Source organism: Rousettus aegyptiacus, unplaced genomic scaffold (genome assembly GCF_014176215.1).
Source record: "Rousettus aegyptiacus isolate mRouAeg1 unplaced genomic scaffold, mRouAeg1.p scaffold_m13_p_16, whole genome shotgun sequence".
Lineage (NCBI taxonomy): Eukaryota > Metazoa > Chordata > Mammalia > Chiroptera > Pteropodidae > Rousettus > Rousettus aegyptiacus.
In genome coordinates this window covers 5,568,138-5,595,164 of record NW_023416291.1, presented here as the reverse complement: position 1 = coordinate 5,595,164, position 27,027 = coordinate 5,568,138, and the positions used below count along the sequence as shown (strand labels likewise).

At 32.1% G+C, this 27,027-nt stretch overlaps 1 protein-coding gene across 6 annotated transcripts in view; it reads right to left on the bottom strand.

The window, feature by feature from the left end:
* The window catches only part of ABHD18 (abhydrolase domain containing 18), a 35,251-nt gene that overhangs the window by 6,443 nt on the left and 1,781 nt on the right, over nt 1-27,027 (bottom strand). For 2 of the 6 annotated variants that reach the window (XM_016148104.2, XM_016148103.2), the window contains exons 2-11: nt 24,193-24,457; nt 15,191-15,299; nt 14,506-14,590; nt 10,828-10,928; nt 8,017-8,095; nt 7,835-7,919; nt 6,301-6,328; nt 4,466-4,604; nt 2,436-2,525; nt 1,673-1,774 (exon numbers count right to left, since the gene is read on the bottom strand). In XM_016148104.2, coding sequence (XP_016003590.2) covers nt 1,673-1,774; nt 2,436-2,525; nt 4,466-4,604; nt 6,301-6,328; nt 7,835-7,919; nt 8,017-8,095; nt 10,828-10,928; nt 14,506-14,590; nt 15,191-15,282 — 801 coding nt within the window. In that variant the 5' untranslated portion in view covers nt 15,283-15,299; nt 24,193-24,457. Of the gene's footprint in view, nt 1-1,672; nt 1,775-2,435; nt 2,526-4,465; nt 4,605-6,300; nt 6,329-6,453; nt 6,699-7,419; nt 7,436-7,834; nt 7,920-8,016; nt 8,096-10,827; nt 10,929-14,505; nt 14,591-15,190; nt 15,300-24,192; nt 24,458-27,027 lie in introns of those variants that run through there. The other 4 variants (XM_016148105.2, XM_016148106.2, XM_016148107.2 and 1 more) reach the window with 3 other exon arrangements.

Genomic DNA, 27,027 nt, shown 5'->3' with positions numbered 1-27,027 from the left:
AATATTAAACAATTATATAGTGGGTTATTTGTTGAGGAAGATAGGACCTAGGCAAATTGGGAAAAAGGATAATTGTTTCACTACTTTTTAATATTTTGATGCTTGAACTATATGACTATACAATCTATTTTTAAAAAGAATGAAAATTTGGTTGAGGGCAAGGAAAAAAGAAAATGAAAGCAACCTGGTTAACAGAACAAATCACTAAAGCCATCCAGACTGAGGCATGTAAGATCAAAGCATCTGAGAATTAATAACTCAGAATAGCACACTAACAAACTTCTTTTGATAGGGAAAACAGGTTTTAAAACAAAAACAGAAGGAAGCCATCTTGACATTTCTGCATATTCAATGCTCTAAACTAGCTCTAACAGACAAAAAGACTCTTATATACAACCACCAAGTCAGAGGCACAGAGAAGGTAGTGCTGGGTAAGAATACACTGCCATTTCCAATGACCGAAATTTATAAACCTCCCTTTAAAAAACCCATGTTTTAAGGTCTCAAATGTAGGTATCTTTCTGATTATATGGGTAGTTGACCACAGGGAACTAACTAGTAGTTAGAACTATTTTCTAACAGAGTTCTAAGGCAAGAAATTAACTACTCTTTGAGGTTATGCAAGGTAGACTTAACTTTATAAATGAGGTTGATAAGTGATATAATTATAAATGAAAAGTCCTCATTGATAGAAAAACTCCCTTTCTGCGATTTCTTGAGATTCTCTGTAACTTTCATTGTGATTGTGCAAAATTTTTAAATTCATTAAAAGAAAGAAAATTCATGAAAAGAATTGGTCACCTTCGCAGTGTAATAGGGAAGCCATTCATCATACTGGCAAATTAAGAGAATCAAGCATTTATCCTGCCTTTCCTATATGAACTGAATTATTACATAAGACATGAGGTAAGTACATTTTTCTTCAAACTAATGACAGAATTAGAATATCAGCATTTTGCAACCCCCAACAAATAAAATGACACAGGCATTACACATCAATGAAGGCTTAAACCACAAACAACAGACAACAAAATATATGCTTCCCATATTCTTACCAAAGAAAAACTTTAATCAAGCCTATACATCTAGTTGCCAATTTGCAGCCAATATAGCACATGGAGGAACATGCTAAACTGGACCATGAGGATGCAATCAGAAAACTCTATAGACTGTGAGAAACTCTACAGGTAAATAAGCCGAGTTCTTCAATAGAAAAATTTTAAGGGAAAGAAAGGGATGGAAGAGAACTTACAGATTAAAAGATATTGAAAAGAAACATCTAATAAAAACTATATTGTCTAGGGGTATACTTTTGGACAATAAAATCATTTTAAAGATGAAGTAATTACTATAAAAATCAGGATTATGATAACTGATAGTAGGGGAATAGGGGCCTTTGATTAGGACACACGGAAGTAGTTTCCAGGCTGGTAGTCAGTTTCTGAGCCCGACAGTCAAGTTCTATTTATTACAAGTGTGTTTGCCATTTAATAAATGTAGTTAGCTACACATCTGCTTTGCATGATCTTCTGTATCTGTATTTTATTTTAAAATGAATTTTTAAACGGTAACAAATAGTACTGCTTTCTTAAAAAACTGCAATTCTTTTAAAAATTTGTATCATTAAACACAACTTTTCTCCCAATGTTATGCAGAAATTAAAAATACTTACTCCACAATATTCAAGCATATGAATAATTTCTTCCTCATAAACTGTCTGTGTATAATACTGTTTTTCCAGCTCCCTCCAGTTGATTGATTTACTCAGCACGCCCTGAAATAACAAACTAAGATCAAATCACACCACAGAATATTCTGTCTAAAAATTTTTATTATTACTGTGTAGAAGAGTTAACGTAGTAGGCTTAAAGTTTCCCATCTTTAGAAAGGCCTGCTTGTAAGATTGGCCCTTGACTAAAGTCTGGGAACTTGACTAATAAGCAGTTCTTCATCCTGATATAAAACTTCCTAAATGATAAAGCAGGTCTCTGTGCCTGAACTGCTTGTACAAACAATATAGTTTCTGCTGAACACCTGCTTTCCTTCTGTAATTTTGGTACATGCTAGGCAGAGGGTGCCTAAGTGACTGACCCCTGATGAAAACCCTGGACTCCTCGGCTCAAGCAAGGTACACTAATAGACAATACTTTGCACACACTGTCACAATTCATTGCTGGAAGTATCAAACTCATCTTGAGACTCCAGTGAAAGCCCATGCCTGGTATCCTCTGGACTTTGCCCTGTGTACCTTTCCCTTTGCTGATTTTGTATTGTATCATTTTGTTTTAACGAGTTTTTAGTTATGATACCACCACATGCTGAGTCCTGTGATTCCTTTTAGTGAATCGCCAAACCTGAGGGTGGTTCTGGGAGCCCCCCAAACAATTACCTTTAATCACATATAACTATCTAAATATTAATTATAATTAAGTTACCGTAGTGAAGACCCCAGATGCTGTGGACCAAGACAGACATGGAATCAATGGCATGGGCTTAGGCCAGTTGGATACCGCTAAGGAAGCCATCTGTAATATGTTAACACAGTCAGTTAGACGGCTTCTGTTTAAGTTTTCTATTCATTAAAATAAAAAAATAATATTAACTAGAACTTTGTGTAGTAGTTGGTGAGATAAGGCACGAACACAAGTCTCTATAGACTCATGAGAATATCCAGCAACCTCTTCGAACTTCTCAAATCATAAATTCAACAACAATATATAACTTAGAAAAGCAATAAAGTATATTGGAAAACTTTAAGTAACTTCCAGATCCTTCACAGAGAGCTACTTCCTACTGGGAAAACATAAAGCTAATAGGCCGAGATGTAGATGCTGGGTAACAGGTTAAGCACACTGACCACCTAAGTTACTTGCTCGGTTATCGCAAAATCACAGCTATAAGATCTCAGACCCTTGAAGTTGACTGAGAGATGCCAAGAACTTGGTAAACTACAAAGCAGAATATATAACTGATACAACATAATGTGTTTAGAGAGTCAAAAAGTTATTTTTGGCTAGAGGAATCAGAGAAGACTTCATGAAATGGTTGTATCTTTTAGGGGAAATGAAACATGGGTCTTGTCTTCCACATAAAGACGACAGTATGATCAAAGGCAAGATGGTAAGAAAGCAGAGTTTGGTAGGGGAACAGGCAATATACTTCAATTCGGCTGGTCACCAGGGCACATGTGGCCAGTGGGGTCAGGGAGATAGGTACTGCTGGAAAGGTTGATCGTGCTCAGATTTGAGGTCCCTTTGCCCTGTAGATAAAGGGGGGTTAATAAAGAGGTGTGGGCAAAGAGTGGCACTGCCAAAGAAGTGATTCGAGGGAGCAAAAATGATAGTAGTTTATGGGATTCATTAGAGGATGACATTTGAGATAAGAAAACCAGTTAAGAGGCAGTATCCAGGTGAAATTATAAGGTCCTGACCTAAGTCATAACAACAGAAAACACTACTAGGTAGGAAAATAAATCCTTTTCCATCCTTCGTTTTCATTGTCTTATACTTTTGAATTTGAGTAAGTTCTTGAAGCTAATTTTACCAGCTTCACTTTTTGGTGGTAATTATGAATTTGAGAAAGTTTTTGAACTTAATTTTATAACTCAAATTAAGATCTTACAGCAAATGATACAATTGTTAATGTACTGAGTGACTAATATATCCAGATGATGAACCAGATTACATTCCTGGCCCTCACTAAATCTACTGCTTTACAGAGCAGACAGACTACTAAACAAGTACTAATCACAGTATAGTGAAATAAGTACTAATAATGGGAGATGAAATGTACTCTGGAGCAAGGAAGGCTGCGAGTCAGGAAGAGCTTCTCATAGAAAGCAAGCTCTAAAGTGGAACTAGAGAAGCAAGCTGTTATTCAGTCAGGTAAAAGGAAAGGGAGGAGGCACTAGAAGGGCCCCAGCAGCCAGCGTAGCTAAGCCCAGGGCAACAGCAGGCCTCGGGCAGGTTTTAAGCAGGACAGAGCAGAGACCAGATTTATTAAGATCGCTAGGGTGGACAAAAGCTGTTAAGAAAAATATTAATTAAAGAGTAGAGATAGAGAAACCAATTAGGAGGCCACTTTAGTACACTCTAGAAGACACAAGCAAAATAAGTTGGTGGTGCTAGGGATAGAGGTAAGAGATCAGTGAAGAGTCTTTTCTGAATGAGCTCTTTTCACCAATTTAACAGCAAAATAAGACATGCTTGAAACTTAAGTTGTTTATAATCAGCTTTTAATAGAATATTAAATCCAATACTTGAGCTATAACTGTGGAGTAAGCACAATCATTGTCTACATAAATCATACAAAAAAATAATGCCATTACTTCACAACTGGAAAGAAAGTTTAGAATGTTTCTGCTTTCACCAAACCTAAATTCTATACCTAAAGTGAAATTTTGAAATAACTAGATTCCCCAGATCTTATAATCGCAATTAAATATCAGCTGAAATGAAAGGCTTACGTGTCCTCCCATGGATATCCCGGTCATTCCTAGAGGTCCATAGCCCTCCCTCTCCAGCCAGTGCAAGAGAGCTGTGGACTCTAAAACAAGAGCTCCTCCCATCACAAACAGGTCTGACACGTTCTTTAAGCTGGACCTTCTAGCCTCACAAAACAAAAAAGAAAATTATTTTTTGTATTTACATTTTAATATGTAAATTTACTACAGGAAGCTAGACTTCAATGTCTTCTTTTAAAGGAGGAGGATAGCTAAGTAAAACAACAGACTAAGTGATTGAATTAAAGTGGTGCTAATATTGTTCTACATATTAATCACCTAAAACTTACATTTAGAAAGTTGTATCTGCTCTACGGCATATAATTTTTATTTCAGCTATTTAACTATTCTGAAGTCCAGAAAACAAAATCATATTTGATAATATTTTAAGAACTGTTAGACCATTTATGGGAAAATAATAGTTCTATTCTGCCAATTTTTAAATTACTACTATTGATATAAGAAAAAAACAAATTTACAGTTGTCCCCACTTAGAAAGTACTACAATAGAACTTAAAGTATAACATTTTTTAAAAAGCAATGTAAAGAATTTAACCAAATACTAGGCTCATGTATTACCAAAAAACTGAAGTATGTTGCTTAAGTTTATAAATAAACAATTTAAAATTATAATAAAACATTGAAAAGAAATTTTTATAAAAATACATATTTCGATTAAATAAAGACCGATTTAATTGGATTTTTTGTTTTAGAAACTGATTTTACATGAAAGTACATTTCCTTATAAGTACTTAATTACATCTTTAGATTCCAGAACTATTCTTAAATGGTGAGAGAAAACAGTATTGTTTTATCACTAAAGTGACCAAGTAGAATCTATTTTTCAAAATTTATTTCATATAAAGACATACATAATTGACTATTAAATGAAACCCCTAAGTGTACAACAATTCGTTTTATCAATGGTTATTTATTATAGGCCTATGCAAAGAACCATGTGCCACAGGGATGCCAAGTTGTTAAAAAAAAGAATTCTGGCCCCCAAGAGCTTACGTCCACCACAGTCCTCCTACCACATCCACTCAGAGCTCATGAGTGCATACACAGGCAGGGCTTCTCTTTATGAAAAATACACTACTCTATGTTAAAACAGATTATACTCATGTTCCATCAAAAAAGAGCCCATTTATCCTTATATTTGTTTCATGTCTTCATTCCGATTTTCTATGATCACATAATTCCTGATTTTTTTTTTCTCCTCTTTAAGTCAGCGGCCCCTCCCCTCCGCCTCCACCAATTCCCAATTATTTATTTTGCCCTGGTTTGACAGTTTGAATTCTCAGGTCCACCTGAGTTTGCTCTTTTATACAGTGTCTAGGGTCAAATACTTAATAAATGAATCAAAACTAAACACAATATAGATTATAAAAATGCAAAATAATTACCTTCAAAGTTCATCATTTCAAGAGACCAAGAAGAGAAAGTTTATTTTCAGATTACCTACGTTATTATGCATTGTAAGAATAAAAAGGGCAGTGTTTAATTTTACAAAATAAATGTACTTTAAAAAGAAAAATTTATCATTTATTCAGTTAAACTTTTACAAATAAAATATATCTTCAGTCAGCCTACTAAAATATTTATATATTCATTAGACATTTAAAATGAAAAGCTTAAAGTAAAAATAAGTTAACATTCCTACTATAGAGTTTTATAATTTTCCCCCAATAATACTTGAAAATTAAACTTAGAAATGATTAACTAAATACTACTAAATATTTTAATATCACTGAAAATTCAGTATAAAGACTGCAACAGTGAATAGGACATATACTTACATTTGGTCCTTGGGTTTCCTGCAGCCATTTAAGAATGTGGGTCAAAGAGAAAGTTTTAAAATAATTACTCTCTGTATCTCAAAACACATTAACTTTAGCAAAATAGTTCAAGTTGAAGACAATTTAATACTGAAATAACTGTTTTCTAGTTACCTCACATATGCTTTTTAGAGTTCTCAGATTTTTCAACTTAACTGCTTTTTTAAACAGCTTTAAGGAAATATAGTTATATAACACACAAATCGCCCATTAAAAGTGTACAATGCAATGTTTTTAGCATATTTATAGGATTGTGCAATCTTCAACTTAATTTTAAAATGGTTTATTTCATTTATATGTTTATTAGAGAAAATCTGGAAAACACAGGCTTATTAGAAAAAAAACTTTTATTTATGGATAACTATATTAATATATTGGTGTATTTCTTTCCAGTATTTTTCCTTTTGCATAATTCTTTTAATGGATTTTGTTTTTCTTTATTCTTCTTTTTTTTTTTGATACATCGTACTGTAGAATTTTATATCCTATTTTTGCATTACAGGTACTTTTTATCCATTAGTGTGAAATTTTTAAATAATAATCAACTGTTAAAATTTACTGAATGCTTATTTACCAGGCTCTATTTTATACAGTATTAACTATATAATACTGTGAGTAACCTAAGAGATCATTCCCATTGCCAACAAAAAAATTGAGGTACTGAAGGTTAAGTAACAGGTCCAAGGTCATATGAGTAGTAAGTGGTAAAGAAGTAAACATAACACAACCAATTGAATAATGTGAACCAATTTTCTTAACTGTTTTGTGATTGTTGGACACTTAAGCTATTTCTAAAGTTTTACTATTATAAATAAAACTATATATCTTTCTCCTATTGTTTTCTTTTCTTAGTATTTTATCTTTAGAATAAATGTCTCAGGATGAAAATCACTGTCAAGAGAAGTCAGATTTTTTTAAGGCTCACAATGCATATGGTAAAAATGCTTTCCCAAAGAGCTGAACTGATATTGACAGTCATCAGTAATGAAAGTGCCCATTTCATAATAGCCTCATGACTACTGTGTTTTATTTTTTAAATCTTTGGTAACTGTTGTTTTAACTTTATATTTCTCTTATTACCAACAACGTTGAGCATTTCTTTATATCTGTACATCAGTTTCATTTCCTCTTCTGGGTACAGTCTGACATCATCTTGAAAATTAAGTTAAGAACTGCTCTAAACCTCAGCTGATACTTAAAAAATGTAAATGCATTTAAAACATGAGGGTTTCCTTAATAGCAAACATTTGACTTATTAATATTAAAATTCAACATAAGTTTCATAGAAAATAGACATACAATTTATCTTGATTATAAAACAAGCACAATCCTTACTTCGGTTTTTAAGACATGAAACAATTTTTCATGTCATTCTTAAGTACTTTCTGAACTGATGAATGAATTTAACTCATTTAGAAAAAGTGGCTACTATCTAGCATTCGTTTTGATGACTAAATCTATACATAAAAGATTTCTGGGTACCACAAAAGGATATAATAAGGGTTTTCTAGCAACAAAGAAGCCATCCGGGCTTCTTTAATCATGGGACGTGCCATCAGTGTTCGTCGTCTCCAGTAATGCTACAGAAAGAAAAGATGACACACTTAAAAAACAACCACATCTGCCTAGGAGAGTATGTTGACAAATTAGGGATTAGATGTTATTATAAAGCTTTACGTGATCTCCTGTTCCAGCAAGGTGAATGCATACGGGTCTATATTTGCTGTTCCATTCTTTAGGCACAATAAATTGGAACCTATTTAAAATAAAACACATTAGTGAATGCTCTTTAAAATTTTTAATACAGAAGAAAAAAAAGAAAAAAGAAAAAAGCCTTTTAAGACAAACTTTCATTTCTTAAAGTTTTATGATTAAATTATTTGGAAGAAAAGATCATTCAGAATTTTGACATTCAAATAGAAATTGACTAAACTATTTGCCTAAAAACAATGAAGATATTATATATTTGCTTTGTGTTAGGATATTAAAATATTCAATTACAATATAAACACTGACTATATTGTAATTATTTTTTATCTTGTTCAATACCACAACTTTAAATTTTCTTATTTTGTAGGGACATCAATGTATATTATTAAGTCTTAGAAAACGGAACCCTTTAGGTGGCTGCATTCACAGGTAACATAAACTACAATTCTGAGCTTGATTACTTTGCTTGGGCAAGGGACAATATCACTAGTTAACTATTGTCAATAAACTGCCGGATAGAATATAAACAAATATATTCAAGAAGGTTTCTGCTTTGTGCTCATGGGAATGAACTCTTTTTTCCAGAGCCCCATGATGAATGGGTACAGGCCACATGAGCTCCTCTGCCAAGTGTAGGCCAAATTATGGCAATAAGATTTACTCTTTTGGTAACCTAGAATTGAGACAGACTTTACTTAAAATGTGTTAGGCTTTTGAAAATGGAAGCTGTGTGAAGCAGCTCTTGTTTTGTTGTGGTTGCATGAGAAACCAAGAAATGGCATGCACATGGGTCATAAAGCAGAGATAAGAGACCCATAAAGCACCCAGGAAAGGGAAGTATACATGTAGATCTTGATGGCTTCCCATTTCCAGCTTCCAAGGTCTCTTTAAAAAAAAAAAAAAAAAGGAGAGAGAATTGATATTTAAGATGTTATTGGTTCCAGATGTACAGAATAATGATTCAATGATACGATCACAACAATAAATCTAGTTATCATCTATCACCTATCACAATTCTTTTTCTTGTGATGAGAACTTTTAAGATCTACTCTCTTAGTAATGTCTAAATATACAATACAGTGTTATTAACTACAGCCGCCATGCTATACATTATATCCCCAAGACTTATTTATTTTATGACTGAAAGTTTGTACCTTTTGACCATCTTCATTCATTGCCCACCCTCCAAACCCCCATCTCTGAGAACACCAATCTCTTTTCTCTATGAGTTTGAGGGGGTTTTGTTTGTTTGTTTTAAGATTCCATATATAAATGAGATCTTTTTCTCTTTTCTTTTTTTTTCTTGGTGAGTCTAGCTAAAAAGTTTGCCTACTTTATCTTTTCAAAAACCCAGTGCTTAATTTCATTGATCTTTTCTATTATGTTTATAGTCTCTATTTCATTTATTTCTGCTCTGATCTACACTATTCCCTTCCTTCTACTGGCTTTGAGTTTAGTTTGTTGTTCTTTCTCTAGTTCCTTTAGGTGTAAAGTGTTGTTTGAGATCTTTCTTTTTTCTTAATGTGTTTATATCTCTGTGACCCTTGCTCTTAGAACTGTTTTTGCTGCATCCCGTAAGTTTGGGTATGTTGCATTTCCATTGTCATTTGCCTCAAGGTATTTTTTTTTTCATTTCTTTTTTGACTCATTGGTTATTTAGTATCATGTTGAAATGCTACATATTTGCAAATTTTCCAGTTTTCTTTTTGTATTTGATTTCTAGTTTCATACCAATGTGGTCAGAAAAGATGCCTGATTTGATTCAGTCTTCTTAAATTTATTAAGACTTGTTTTGTGGGCTAACATATGATCTATCCTGGAGAATGTTTCTTGTACACTTAAAAAGAATGTGTATTCTGTTGCTGTTGGATACAATAGTCTGTAAATGGCTGCTAATTAACAGCCATTTATTTGAAGTTCGATTTCCTTATTGATTTTCTGTTTGGATGATCTATCCATTGTTGAAAGTGGAGTAATGAAGTTTCTTACTATTATTGTATTGTTGTCTATTTCTTCATTCAGGTCTGTTAATAATTTCTTTATATAATTTGCTCCAATGTTGGGCACATAGATATTTAGAGATGTTATATCCTCCTGTTGGATTGGCCTCTTTTTCATTATATAATGACCTTTTTTGTCTCTTATCACTACCTTTATCTTAAAGTCTATTTTGTATAAGTATAGCTATCTCTGCTTTATTCTGTTTCCTTTGCATGGAATATGTTTCCAACCCTTCACTTCCACTGTTTATGTTTTTATATTGGAAGTGAGTCTCTCATATGCAGCAATATAGTTGGGTCTTCTTTTTTTTATCCATTCAGCAGTCCATGCCTTTTGATTGGAAAATTTAATCCATTTACATTTAAAGTGATTATTGATAGGTATGGACTTACTATAGCCATTTTGTTAATTATTTTCTGGCTGTTTTGTGTCCTTTGTTTCTTCTCTTCCTTTGTGATTTTATGCTTTTCCATAGTGATGTACTTATATTTTATTTCCTCTTTCGTTCATACAGATTTTATTTTTATGGTTACCATGAGATTTATACAAAACATCTTATGTTTATAATAGCATATTATAAGTTGATAACAACTTAAGTTCAAAAGTATACTAAATCGCTATAATTTTACTGTCCTCTTGCACCATGGTTAAAGGGAAGAATGCCAAGTAATTACTGTAATTAATGCTAAGTAATTTCAAATAACATGCAATTGATATTATAATTTTAAGTGAACATAAACAACTTACTACTTTAACTTTCAGAATAAAAATTTTTACCTTGCAATAACAGATTCAATTGGCATGATATCAGGCACATAGTGGGCCATTGGAGAAACAAAGTGTCCATCTAGTATCTTACAGTCTGACTGCTCTTCAATCTAAAAGCAAAGCAAAACCCAAGATGTATACATTTAGATTAATGTATGTCCAGTCTATTATAAATGTTTTTTCTGCAAAAAAAAATTCCATTCAATTAAAAATTTTTAGTGCCTACTATGTATCTTTCTTGCCCAACTCTGCATTCTAAAGACATGGGCTCCATTTGCATACATTTCTTTTTCTTCTATATCCTTTACTGCATACAGTCTAGATGGGAAACTATAAATAAAGCTCATTTATGCAATGGTGATGCAATAACTTAAAATACTACCTAGAAGAATTTTGCAAAATAAAAGTAAATATAAGACAATTTAGTGATGGATGATTGCAGGGCTGGAAGAATGGAGTGAAGGGTTAAAGAAGTATACATTAGTAGTTGACAAATGGTCAGGGGGACGGGGAGCACAGCACAGGGAATGCAGTTAGCACTAATATATCAGTTAGGTTGCAAACCAGAGGAGAGAAGGAGCAACTAGGGAGATCGTTCTATAAACTATATAAATGTCTAACCGATATACTATACACTTGAAACTGATTTAAAAAAAAAAAGTAAACAGGAACAGTTTACAAATTATAAAAATAATTTACACAATCAAATAAGGGGTTATATCAAATATGTTAGGATGGCTTATTTTCATGTAAATTATTGATGTAATAAGTCATGGCAAAACATTAAATAAGGAGAAATGTGACATTTATAGATATAGCAAAGCCATTTGCTAATATTCAATACCTAAACGTTTTTTCCTTTCAAATAGTTGTTTCTTCCTTTAAACAATCTTTACCAGGCCAATATTTAAAATTAAATTTGCAGTAAAGTCACACATTTTTGTTAAAATCGCAAAAAAAAATGTGTCTGTCATTATTATATACATCCAGCTTTATTTAAAACATGAATTCTAGTCAATTGTGTCAACATTTATTAAATAATCCACATTTTTGCAACATTTATTAATCACATTTTTTGCAAATGACATGCCAATTTTCACAAATTTTCATAAATAATCTTGAAAAAAATTTTTTAATCCTTTACAGGTCTTATTAGCCTTTTATTTCTGAACCAATATCATTCTGTGTTGATCATGCTTGCAGCTTTATAATAACCACTGATATATGACTGAACTATCGCTCCTCCTTTTCAGGTATTCATGGTCTGACTGTACTCTTATGGTTCTTCCCAAAATAACTTTAGGATTCTTTTATGGACCTAAGTTGTGAACTGAATATTTTATTTGAGATTGAACTGTATGTGTGTGTATGTTATGCATGTTATGTATGTTTGTATGCTATGTATGTATGTATTTATATACATACACACAAACATACATACATATTCATAAATGTATATTTTTTGAAAATGGTACGGATACCTAACGTGTATATTATGAAATTTCTAATCCAAAAAGTCTTTGCATTTTGGTCATCTTTGTGCCTCCTAGTATACTTTTAAAGTTTTCTTCTTATGTATTTTAGGAGAATAAACTATTTGATAGAGGAGGTAGCACAAACTAATGGAAAAGCAAATAATAATTCAACAGATAGTGTTGGGATAATTGGCAATTTGGTTAAAAAAAATTAAAGCTATATTTGGCAATTGTGTATTACAAAATTTTAGAGCCACACATAATACAGATTTAAAAATTAAGCAAGCTACAACTCAATGTTAAAAAGACTAATAACCAAATTAAAAACAGGCAAGAATTTCATAGTATTTCTCCAAAGAAGATATAATGGCCAGTAAGCACATAAAAATGCTCAAACTCATAGTCATTAAAGAAAAGCATATCACAATCACAATAAAATATACTGCATACCCACTAGGATGGCTAGGAGTAGTACAAATATTAATGAGAATGTAGAGAAATTGGAACCAGTGTGTGTGTGCGTGCGTGCGTGTGTGTGTGCGCGCGCGTACATATATATATTGCTAGTGGGCATGTAAAATGGTTCACTTTGGAAAACAGTGGCAGTTTGTCGAAAAATTAAACATAGAATAATCGTATCAGTCAACAATTTCATTCCTATATACCCAAGAGAACAGAAAACATATATCCACAAAAATATTTGTATATTAATGTTCATAGTATTATTCATAATAGTTGAAATGTAGAAACAACTCAAATGTCCATCAATAGGTAAATAAATAAAATATCATATATCCATACAATGCAATATTATTTAGCCATAAAAAAGAATAAAGTACTGGTACATGCTACAACATAGATGAACCTTGAAAATTTGCTAAGTGAAATAAGCCAGACACAAAAGGCTATATATATTATTTGATTCCATTTATATGAAATGTCCAGAATAGGGGATCCATAGAGAGTGGATTAGTGATTGCCAGCAGATGGGGGCTGGGGAAATGGGAGGTAACAGCTAATTTTGTAGAGGCTTTCTTTTTGGGTCAATAAAAATGTTCTGAATGAGACAGTGACAGTCTGGTAATGTAATAATAAAAAACAACAACACTGAATTGTATACTTTTAAAGCATGAATTTTATGGCATGTGAATTATACCTTGATTTGTAAAAACTGAGAGAGAATGAGAGAGGGGTTGTGGGAGGGGAAAAAAATCTATAAAAATGTATTCCAAAGTCTTAACAATAACTCTTCCTTGGGAGTGGTGGAAAGTGGCAGAAATGGGAGGTTTTTGATTTTTACTTCATATCCTAAATATTTAATAAAATTTAAAGGAGAGATGTTCTAAATCTGGAAGATACAGAAGGAACAGATAGATGATTTGAAAAATGAAATCTAAAGATATCCAGTATATAAATGAGATGAAAGTAGAGTTACTTTGGCTAAGGATGGTGAGGAATATGAAGCCTACATATTTGTACCTCCTCCCCAACAATACCTCTACTATCCAATTATATAAACCTAGAAATATTTACAGAAAAACATGTGGTAGCTTAAAAACAAAAGTACTTCAAATACAGTAAGTCCTCAACATTGTCAACAGGTTCTATGACTTTAAGTGAAACGATGTATAAGGAAACCAGTTTTACCACAGGCTAATTGTTATAAAGTTAAGTCTCTACAGTATCTTATCAATGTTATAATGAAATGACATTATTCAAGGATCTGCTGAACATTTTCTCATCTTCTCTAATTTTATAGCATTTTCTTTGTACCATTCTCTCAGCAATTAACTATATCATATACTATTTTCCCTGATGTAATTTAATAGTTGCTTTGCTAATATCTTATGCACTGATTCTCCAACTACAGTACTTCTTTGCATTACTTACAAGTCTTCTGAATAGTTAAAAAGTTTAACCCTCCCGAGCCTAAAGATAAAAAAAAAAAATGAGGCTCAAAAAGATCCAGCCCTAAATATTTTCTTATATTTAGGCAAGTACTAAATATATGCTCCTAAATATACATGAAAATAATTATTATAAGCATTCAGTTAGGATACACGTAGCATTTTTAAAATATAAAATAAAAAAATCTATTCTATATTCATTTTTTTATGTTTACTGTTATTATACTTTTAACGTTCACGGTATTTTTGCCACATATTTATACTAAACTAAGAGTTCTATAATAGCATTTATTTCATTTGAATACCTTGTCAATGTATACTGGATAATCACTTGAAACCATCTTCTGACATCTTTCTCGATTTCCAATCATCTTTCTGAATTCAAAGAGTCTGTTATGATAAGAAACAAAAAAAGGAAAAAATTCAGGATAGCCATTAAACTGAAACTGAATAGTGGTTAAAAATTAGCAAGTCCAGTTCATAAGCCATGTTAAAATATAATTTCAATCATCAGAGGAAAAGATAAAGGTGTTGGTTTTTTCGCAAGCTGTATAATAACAGAAAAAAGCGAGAAAGATTATTGTTCAGAAATTAACATATACATGACTAAAAATTAAAGGCACAAACCTTGAAAATTAAGTCCAGATAGCCCTATGACCTACAGTATACCTCAGCTTTATAGTCATTACGAATTGAATTTACCAAAGAACGCTCAACCCCTGGATACTCTTATCAACTTAAAAATTATTACAGTTAAAATCTAGTTTGTATTTCTGAGAGCTCTGTATTTTTACAACTGAATTACTTTTAAAATAGTTCAATTTATAATTATGTGGGTTAAAACAAAAATTAAAAACAAAAGGAAATGATTTCATTTTTATAGTTTAATGCTTAATTCTGTAATCACTTTATAAACTTTAAAGAACTTTAAAACAGAACTAAAATTTTGAATATTTACTATAACAACAAGCATTGAGAAAAAATGCTTACCTTTTGAGATCTTCTGGCCTTCCCCATCCTCTGATAAAAAGTTTTGTGAGAAGAAGTCTTCGGTATAGGACATCTAACTTGCTCACACCCATTAGTAGTAAACAAACATCTATAAAACAAAATTTTAAATGACTTTAAATAAAATATTTTATTTTAGGCAGCAAGTCAATTTTCTAATTATCTCTTTAAATATCAGGTAGAAATTAAAGACTGATTTACTCTTAGCAAATTTCAGATATAAACATAGAACTGTTAACCATAGTTACCATGCCATATATTATATTTCTGGCACTTATCTTATAGATCTTAAAAGTATTTATCACAAGAAAAAAAAATGTAACTATGTAAGGCGATGGATGTTAACCAAATTTATTGTGGCAATCTTTTCACAAAATATATACAAAATCATTATTTTATATACTAATACAATGTTATATAGCAATTATATCTCAGAGAAACCGGAAAGAAAAATTAAATATTGAGATTAAACTATGAACCTTGAATTTATTCTTTTGGAAATAAGATACAAGCTGTAAAAAAAAGAGAACTGGGTTGAAAGTTGAGAAGATGAAGTAGAGCCCTGAATTTCACTTAACTATGGATTACTCTAGGGCAAGATCTTCCCATCCTCAGCACAGTGACGGATGGAAAACACTCAATATTTACTGGATAACAATAGTAGTGCCCAAAATAAAAACAGAAATCAAAAATAGTAGTATTAATATAGTACTATAGTGATATAGTACTATATTATTTGACAAGCCCATTCCAAAAACTACACACACACACTCTCTCTCTCTCTCTCTCTCTCTCTGCCCCCACCCTTCCCTCTGCCCCCCTACCCCTGCTTCCCTCCCTCCCTCCTTCCTTCCCTCATTTAAACCACCCAACAATTTTATGAAAAAGGATCACTCTAAGATCTGGAAACCGAGGAACAGAGAGGATTAGTGATTTCCTAAGGTCACACAGCAAGTAGGAGGCAGAACTAAGACTGAATCCCAGGCACACAACTCAAGATCTAAGTACTATAACACTGCCTACTACACAATAGTGCATGGAAAGTATAATTAATCAATGCTACTACTTGTGTACCACTTATCTATCTTTCCAAAATATTTCAAATTTTTTTTTTTTAATATTTCTGTCTTTTCAAATTTAATGGTGTAGTTTTGATTCGTGAGCAAAAGCTCATTCATGTTCAGGGTTTATTCTTAGAAAAATATAAAATGGAAATCTGTATTTCCAGCAGTGAGCTTTAGTAATACTTATCACTTTGAATGGTTTTTTTTTTTTTTTTTTTGGAAGCACTACTTATGTCTTATATTTTTGCTCTTTGATTTGTAACTACAAGTTTAACTTAATGCTCTTCTTTATTTGCATAGATGTACAATCTAACCATTAATTGTGCCAGTACTTTATTATTTTTATGACTGGACCAAATCATTCATAATGCCTCTAATGATTACAGGACCAAGAACAAACATTTACTAGATATTACACTTGTTATGCAATATGCTCTATAACCAGAGTATGGTATTTAGTGTTTAATACCACCCATCTCTACTTTCCAATTTCCACGTGTTTTTCAATTTTACTTTTGTTACAAATTTGGTTTTGGCATAATGCTATGGAAAAAACCATAATGCATATCCAGCTTATTATACTATTTATATCTACCATTATAAACTGGTATTCTGATTATTAAACTCCTATGAATTATCATTAATCGGTTCACCATAGCTAAACCATTCTTGGATGGCCTAATAAGACCTTAAGTTCCTAAACTTTTAAGAATGAGTATTACTTTTTTTCATTCATGCAACAAGTATTTATTAAGTGCTTACTATATGCCACGCATTTTAGGCCCGTGCTACAAGATAATTAGGGCACATTCCTGCTCTCATGGATTTTAGTGGAGAAAAACAATTAAAAAACAATAATAGATGATGATAATACCATGATGATAATATGTAACAAGACTATATGATAGAGACCAGAAGGTTTCTTTGTCAAAAAAAAAAAAAAAAAAACCCTCTTAACCAAAGGGGTAACATTTAAACTAAGAGGTAAATGACAAGAACAGCCAAATTTCATTAAAACCACTTCGCTCCTGAAGTCTACTCATGTACTTTGTTCCAATGAAATTTGTTAAACATTATCTAGACAGTGGATAAAGCACAGCACAGATACAGAGCAAGAGAAAATGGTCACATTCCCTCTATTTGGTAATTCAAAAATGCTCACTTGTAACATTTTCAAATATAAACCATACAGAAGCATATATAGTAAAATAGGGGAAAATAATCTTTCTCATTACCTCTAATTCTATTTTTCAGAGCTATTTAGTGCTGACAGTTTGGATTCTGTTTTTCCCTACCTTTTTCTTGGTGTTATTTACCTTCACCTACTTAAAGAAATTTACATGAGTTATGTAACACATTTTTTGGCAGAGTTCAAACAGCATAAAAATATACAGAACAAACCTGGGAGGTCTCCCTTCTTTACTTCTGCTAAGCTTCTCCTCCTCCAAAATGGTAACCATTGTTAATGATGTACATCTGCGAGCTCTTGTTCTATCCATTTATACATGTACACATATTTTAGGGTTTTTTGGTGTTTTTAAAAACAGAAGATAACTACTAAATTATTTATATTTTTCCAATGTTCTTCATCATCCTGCTTATTTTTAACTATTGAGAAAGCTCTTTCAATTTGATAATATATAGGCCTGCCTTATTTTTTCCTGTTAACAGGCGTTTAGCCCCTTTATATTTATTACTACAACAATCTTTCGATTTCAGTCCTTTTTTTGGTTTTATTTATTCTTTTCTATTTTTTACATTTGAGTCTATGTAAATTTGAAAAAGATAAATATTTAAGTTGTGATATGTTAAATATCTAAGAACACACACTATAGGGAAAAAGAAATTTTGAGTTTAATCCTTTACTATATAACTCTGAGCGAGTTACTTATCCCTTCTGTAACTCATCTGTAAAATGGGAATAACGGCAGTATTTACCTGTTAGTATGAGAATTAAATGAGTTACTATATATGAAGCATTTAACCAGCTCTTTGCAAACTTAAGTGCTATACCTACTAATAATAGCAACAATATTACTAATTATCCCCATAACTTTATTTAATATCCATAACTTGTATTTTAATGTTCTTCATAGAACTGATTAGCTCCTGCTGATGAATAATGGCAGTTGTTCTCTTTTCCCCATCACCCAATTTAGTTTGATACAGTTTTTACTGCTTATCTTTATACTTTTAAATATACCTATATCTGTAGTCTGATTTATCACTTTTAAGTGATATCTCTTGACACAGAAAGTTAAAGAAATGTGTATGCTTCACTACTTTCCACCTTCACTCTCTTGTATGCTTCTAACTCTTGTAAATTTTATCTATTCTATGGTGTCCGAATTAATGTTCATATTCCTAGTCTTAGAGATGGTTGTATTCAGTGATTATTACCAATCCTTTTGCAGTAAATTAATAAAATAGAAAATAGAGAAACAACAACAAAAATCAGTAAGAATCCAAAAGAATTCTTTAAGATAGATATTTCAGATGGGTCTGTGGTAAGAGTACTTAGAGTAACCTACCATATTAACTAACTAAACAAACAAACAAACAAAAGATATATCTTAGGGATATTAAAAATCAAAAACTCGCAGCATATGTTAAAATTCAGTAGCCAGAAATAATCATAAAATCCAAGAGTCAAAAAAGTATTAGAACTTAGTTATTATACAGTAAAAGGAACCAGAGCAATTAGATACCCCTGTGGTAAAAAAATTAATTCCTACATTTCATAGTACATACACAAAAAAATTCCATGTGGATTAGGGTTAGAGAGCTAAATATGAAAAAGTAAAACTATAAAAATTCAGAATACATGAGAGGTTATAATCATAGAAAATATAGCAAATATTCTAGACTTTAAGGAAATTGGTTGATGGAACAAACATTTCTGAAGTGTGCATCATTAAGAAATGAAAAGACAACTCAAAGACTGTAAGAAAATATTTATAAAACATCTATCTGATAAAGGACTTGTATCCAAAATATATAAAGAACTTTTAAAAATTCAACAATAAGAAAAAAAAACATTTAAAAAATGGGTGAAACAGCTGAATAGGCACCTCACTAAAGACATACAGATGGCAAATAATCATATGAAAAGATGTCCCACATTAAATGTCCTAAGGGAAATGCAAATTAAAACATTAAGACACTATTATTCAACCTCTAAAATGGCCAAAACCCAAAAATAAATAAATAAATATCAACATCAAATGCTGCCAAGGACTTGGAGAAACAAGAAGTCTCATTTGTTAGCATTAGGAATGCAAAAAGGTACAGCCACTTTGGAAGACAGTTTGCTGTTTCTTACAAAACTAAATGTAGTCTTACCATCTAATCTAACAATCACGCTCTAGGTATTTACTCGAATAGTTAAAAACTTAGGTCCTCAAAATAACCTGCACATGAAAGTTTACAGTAGTTTTATTTATAATTGCCAAAAACCAGAAGCAAATAAGATGTCCTTCAATAGGTAAATGGATAAACAAATTGTGGTGGTACATTCATACAATGAAATATTATTCATTGATAAAAAGACTTGGAAGAAACTTAAATACATGATGCTAAGTGAAAGATGTCAGTCTGACGATGTATAATTCCAATTTCGTAACATGCTGGAAAAGGCAATACTATGGAGAGAGTAAAAAAAGATCAGCAGTTGCCAGGGATTCAGGAAGAGGAAAAGGAGGGACAACTAGGTGTAATACAGAGGATTTTTAGGGTAGAGAAACTACTCTATGATACTGTAATGGCAGATACATATTATGTATTTGTCAAAACCCATAGAACTGTACAACACAAAAAGCCTCTCTTAATGTAAACTATGGACTTTCATTAAAAATAATGTATCAATACTAGGTTCATGAAGTGTAACAAATGTACCACACTAATGCAACTGTGGGTAAAAGGAAAAGGGATGTATGGGAACTCTGTAATATGTCCTTAAGTTTTCTGTAAACCTAAAACTGTTATAAATAATGAAGTCTATTAATTTAAATTAAAAAGCCCAAAAGATGATTCCCCTTAGGTTTTAGACTAGTTCTAAAGTACCTTTAAATGTAAAGAAATTCCATTAGGATTGCATATACAGCTTCGCCATTATTGTATCAAGATATTATATCACTGTAGCACTGTTAGTACATCAATTGTTATAGGAAACAATCTATCAAATATCAATCATACAGGATTTCTGTAGACTTTATTTCAATTTATTAGTTTATAAGAAGAAAATCAATACCATTTTAAAAAGAGGACAAAGGCAAAAATCAGATTGAAAAATCTGTATGTATTCATTTACTTGCCACTTCTAATAAAAAATGTATTTAAAAAATTCTCTTAAATATTCTAAAAATTCCAACAGGCTTCAAAACTCAAGGCAGTTTAAAAGCTAATCCAGAAATTAGAAATATCATAAGCTTCCTAGTAGCTAAAACTTACAAACGATGATAAAATACATATTCTGGTTTATTTTAACCATTTTACACGAGTATAGCCAATTTTTAATTATAATATAGTAAAACTTTAATATTAAAAAAGGAGAAACAGATAATCTTTAAAAACTGAGTTCCATAATTTTTTCTACTCTGTTGATCTTCATTGCTAAATCACAGAGGGGAAATCCTGTTCTTAATTTTTATGGCAATGGTTAAAACCTTTTATGTGTTCTCACTTAAACCTGCCAGCTTTCATTTTCAATTCAGTTGTACGGGCAGGGGAACTAAGAATCCCATCATCTTAACGTACCAACCTCTTAAATGACTCCCTCACTGAACAATTTATATAGATTTATAATTATATACTATTTTCAAGCTTTCCTCAATTACACATATCTACATATTTTGCAAATAATGTGATATTCAGACATAATAACACACGGTTTGCTGAAAAATATCTGGCTGCTGCCTAGAAGTCAAGGTCTAGGTGCCGGAAGCATTAATCTATGAGGTGTGGTGACCCGGACCCGAGCTACCAGGGAAGAACGAGGAAACATTTGGAGAAGTTTAAGATGGTATAGAAAGGTAAAGCTTAGGAACGTTTTTTCCCAAGTAAAGATTTAGGAGTTCACTAAAGGTTTGTTGAAGTTGTTGATGTTCAAGTAAATTTTTTTATAAACTGAAGTATAACTTAAAAGTGTCCAAGTCATGAGTATAACTTGATTCATTATCACCAAATGAACAACTTGCGTTTTATATGATGTGATGATTAGTAATAGGAGCAAGGAGCAGGCAAGCCTGCATTAAAAAAATTCAAAGTTTTAACAGTCTTCAGAGATTTATCAGGCAGATAGAAGATAGACAAACACAAAAATGGAGGTGTGAAAAAATGTGACATGCTGAAATAATGTAGGAGGTCTGAAGAATAGGATGTCAAATTACAGGAAATATGTCATGCCACGATTAATACTTATCCAGTTTAGACTGATTATTGACTTTAAAGACTCACAATTACTTTTGGTACAGTTAGGATTTCCAGTCTATACCTATAAGCTTCACAGCAAAAAGCTTTTACCATTGTATTATTTTTAATTAATTTTATAAATTTTCTTAAATGTTTATATAATCAAACCAATCCATCTTAGCACAGCCAATATAATTCTCAACGCACTACAGTAAGTGTACAATTCAATTTTTTTTAAATGTTAAATTCCTTTTCCCATTGGAGGTCACTATAAAATATTGTTCTTCTGTTTATTAACTAGAATTCCAGAAACAGTATTTTCTCTCTGCTGTTCTCTAATTCTTACTTTTAAATCTAGAAATATTTTATAAACTTAGATTTAGTTCTAAAACATATATTTTATTTTTAAATCCTCTTTCAAACAGCTCTTAGAACTTTGAGTGTTTAAAAGTCTACAATAAGTTTTCCATATACATTTCATTTATGTTTATCAAGACTTACAACTTTTATATTAGAATTGCATTCCAGGAATGTATGTATCAGACATTTAGGAGAGACTTATTCCTCTGTGATGGAATATACATCTCTCCACCATACTAGGCTATTCCTCCAATTTCTTCCTAGCTAAGCCATATCAGAAACCCATGGTAAGAAAGTATAAAGTGAAAAACTTCCACATATGTTACCATCTTACATCTACATCTAAACATTTTTATAAGTCTGCCTTTAAAGCAGATTTCTGACAATATTTGAACAATAATTTTCTGAGACATCTTTAATAATATGACTAGTTGGGAAAGAATGTTGATCTGAAAGTAAAAAGAAACTGAAGAATATTTGAAAAGATAATTTTTACTAAATATATCCAATTATTGGCAGGAACTACAAAAAGATATCTTATAAAATTCTACATGAAAAATATTAAATAGGTATAAACATAAAATCTTAGTTTCTATTGTAACATATGTACAAATAGTATCTCAAATGAACAATGTTAAAAACTGACTTTTTCTATGAAAAGCTATGTAATAAATATTATAGGCTTCACAGGCCCAGATATTATGTTAGGTACTTAAGATAGCAAAAAGGAAAAAAAGAATTCACATACTTTTTTACTGACCAAATTCAAAATATTATAATGTGCAAATTTTTGTAATATTGGTCTACTAATAAGAAAAGTGAATTTCTTTTCTTGGGAAAGAAATCTGCTTAAGGGATTCAAAGTTAGTGCCTTTACCATTGGACCTGAGTATTAATATTCATTTGTAAAAACTATTCTTTGCTTGCAGACTATATAAAAACAGACAGGTTGGCCTATAGGCCATAATTTGCTAACCCCTAGGCTAGAAAATCAAATAAATCATAGGTATGTTACAATAATGTCACAAATACAAATATACAGCTACGAAACACTATATTAAAATGATAAATTATCTAAATCCTATAAAATGGCATAAATGAAATAAAAATATCGACTTTAAGAGAATTCAATATATCACAGTATAGATCTAAAATTAGTATTCGATCTAAAATAAAAACTAGTTATTTAGTTAGTCATGTTTTGTCTGCCTTCTTAAAATTTTGAATTTGGTAGCTAAAAGGTAGAAGTAATTCAAGTCACCATCAATGGATGAACACATAAGCAAAATGTGGTATGTGCATATAATTCAACCTTAAAAAGGAATGAAATTCTAACATATGACGCTACAAGTAGTTAAACCTTGACGACATTATGCTAGGCAAAACAAGCCAATTAGAAAGAGACAAATATTGCTTCTACTGTTAGATACCTAGATGAGCCTGATTCATAAATAGAAAGCAGCATGGTGGTTACCAGGGTTGAGGGGAAGGGGAAATGAAAGAGGTTGTTGTTTAATGGGTACAGAATTTCAGTACACATTGTGATGATGGTTGCACAACAGTATGATTCAGTTTAGTACATTTAAAAATGTACATTTAGTACATTTAGTATATTTAAAAATGGTTAAAAGATGGTGAATGTTATGTAATCTATATTGGATAATAATCTAAGCGCAGGGTAAAGCTACCTCCAATTTACCAAAAGGATCCCCAACATCAGTCTTGTATGATACTAGTGAGCTTCTGCAGAAAGAGAACCTACTTTTGAAGTATGTATCAAGCCAAATTAGCACAACTGTCATCTATGCTTTTATATAGCCAATGAGAAAGGGAAAAAGAACTGGAATAAAATTTTAGAAATTGGAGTTAATTTGAGAGTTTTTGCACAAAAATGTTTACAGGAAGTAAACTGATACTTTCCTCTTCACAATTTCCTCAGTAAGCAATACTTGTTCATAATTCTGTTGATCTTAGAACAGAACTTAAGGTTTCTCTTTTTCTCTTCAAAAAAGACCACTGTATAATTCATCTGAAGGCCTTCAAAAAGGCACTAAAATAAAAAATTTGAAGAATAAATCTCCTGAATCTAGTTGGTTGCCCCACATCTTATTTCATCTTTCTTGAGGTTTAGTTTCCAAGAACCCAGCCTACCTGAGTTTTCTGCTTCAGGATCTCATCTAGCTTCAATTAACGTATCAGTTGGATTTTGTTCTCAGGTGGAAGCTTGAATGGAGGGGAACCTGCGCCCAAGCTCACTCAGGTTGTTAGCAGAATTCTTTTTCTTGCAGCTATAGGGCTGACAGCTTCAATATTGTTGTCTGTCAGCCAGAGGCCAGCCTCAGCTCCTAGGGGCTTTCCATGGTTCCCTACCACATGGTTCTCTTCATAGGAAGTTCACAATATGGCAGCTTATTTCCTTAAGGCCAACAGGAGAATGAGAGTTAGTGTGCTAGCAAGATAGTCTTATACAACTTAATGTAACCATAGGAGTATCATCTCACCAACTTTGCCATATAAGACAATCATGGAAGTGACATCCAATCACCTTTGACATATTATACAGGTTAGACGGCAAATCACAGGTCTTGCCCACACTGGAAGGAAGGGATTACACAAAGACTTGAACACCAGTGATGGGATCATGGAGGCCACCTTAGAGACTGTCCTTCACACAGAGAGAAACCAACTGCACTTAGCATTTCAGTAGAATGTCTGGGCTGACACTCTTGGGGCTTTCAAATTACTTTCTTCCCATTTTCCTACTAACAAGAAAACAAATAAATTCCATAGAACTGAATAACATTTATTTATAAGCAAGTGAGCTCTTGAAAGTTTGTCTAACCCATGCACATATATTTCCATTCACTTAAAACCTCTGTTCACAATAACAAACAACCTCCCTCCGCCCCTTCTCCCCCCCCCCCACAATAGAAACCGTTGCCTCAGTATTTTCTTATCCATTAAACAAATAGTAAAGGGCAAAATAGCTTTGAAATGCTGTCCTCATTATATACATTTTCTACTGTAGTTTGATAATTAATATCAAGGAAATATATGTAGTATGTTTAAATTGTTCGACTAGTTTTTTCTTGAGGGTAAAGGTCACTGTGGTATAATAATCTATCGGTCTTTGACACCAGTTCCTGGCATGGAGCTCCTAAAATCCCTGGAATTTCCTGGGTGATAGGAGTGCCCCTGTTATGCTCATGAGGTGACTCATGGTGGACCCCTAGACGGTCTCAGAATAGTTTTTGTCTCATCACCAGAAAGACCAGCCATTTGATTAGAGAGCTGACTTGGGGCCAGCCTGACCTCCAAGAAGGTAAGGGAGCTGGAGATTAAGTTGGATCACATGATCAATGACCCAACCAGTTGTAACTGTCCCAATAAGAACTCTGGATACTGAGGCCACTTAAATTTCTACAGTGGCAAGAAAAGGAAGAGGATCAATATCTTCCTCTGCAACATTCATGGCATCAACAATAAGCAAATTCCATGTTAGTATTAAAAATCAAAATTTAAACACTCATATTTTACAGTAGGAAGTACTAATCTGGTCATGTGACATCCTGTTTTTCTATGCAATATTCTTCTAGGTTGGTAATAGATAAAAACAAAATAAGACAAACATACAAAAATTGAAAGAACCTGAGGACAATGAACTCTTCATATATTTTGCAAAGTACCATAAAATTGTTTAGTCATTTCTGAGGTTCAACCCTATATTAGAAAAGTTTTCCAAATCACTTTAATTCCATGTAATATAGACCCTAACATTCAGCATTCCAAATCTAGAGCCAGCATATTTCTTGCTGTATTTACATGCTGATAAACAACTGACCAATGAATGAGCAACAGAAAGCAAATCCAACAAACACATAATATAATTAGGTGCTGGAGTTTAGGGTTACACAGATCTTTTAAATTCCCATTTCGGTTCCAAGACCAATGTCAAAGACCAGGTTTTCTGGAATGTTCTAAACGTGTAGAACTTTTTAAGCAGGGCTACCTGCTGTCCAATGACATTACGAACCAATAATAATCCAAGCTCAAGGTAAAAATAATTCCAATTTAACAAAAAGAGGCACCATCTGGAGCCCGTGCATCAAGCTGGTCTGACACTAGTGAGCTTCTGCAGAAAGAGAACCCACTTTTGAAGTATATATCAAGCCAAATTGGCACAATGGCCATCTATATTTTTATATAGCCAATGAGGAAGAGAAAAACAAAGTGAAGCAAAAATAGAGTTCTTATACAGTGCCAAGGAATGAAAAGTCTTTCCTAAAAATGAGCTCTGTTGCCAAAGTGGCACTCAGTATGTTAGGCCATCTAGTACTTTTATCACCTATCACTCTCATACTTACGTATTTAAACAATGCGACCGTAACTTTTCCTGGATTTTTATATTCATGTAGTTGATACATATCTCAAGAGGCATGAATGAAATGTATAAAAATAACAACACCATGTACAACTATACGCCACAAAAATGCAGACCTAATTTTTATCTTATAACTTCACTTTTAAATCACTTTTTTCAATATAAGTTTAAGTAGCAAAAAAGGGCTTAAATACCCCAGATATCCACTATCAAAGCTACTACTCTACCTCAACGAATTTAATTCTTTTCAATCTTATACTGGAGAAGAGTAGGGAAATGGGAAGTTTACTTGTTCTTTTATTTAGAGGGGTGGATATCTACTTTAGGAAGTCATGTAAGGAAGTCCATCAGGTGGATTGGCTCAAATACTTATGCAAAACATTCAGTGAATAATCTAACTAACCTCTTTACAAACTTAGCTTTTCTTTTCCACGGGCTTTTAAAAAATCATTTGTAAAGGTTTTTACAAAGACTTACTTTGTTTTGGTGTCGTATGTGTGTGTTCCTGAGAACTATATATATATATTTTTTAATGGTACAATACATAGAACTTATTTAGGTTTCACCAGGTTTACATGCACTGCACTCCATGTGCTTTTGTGGTC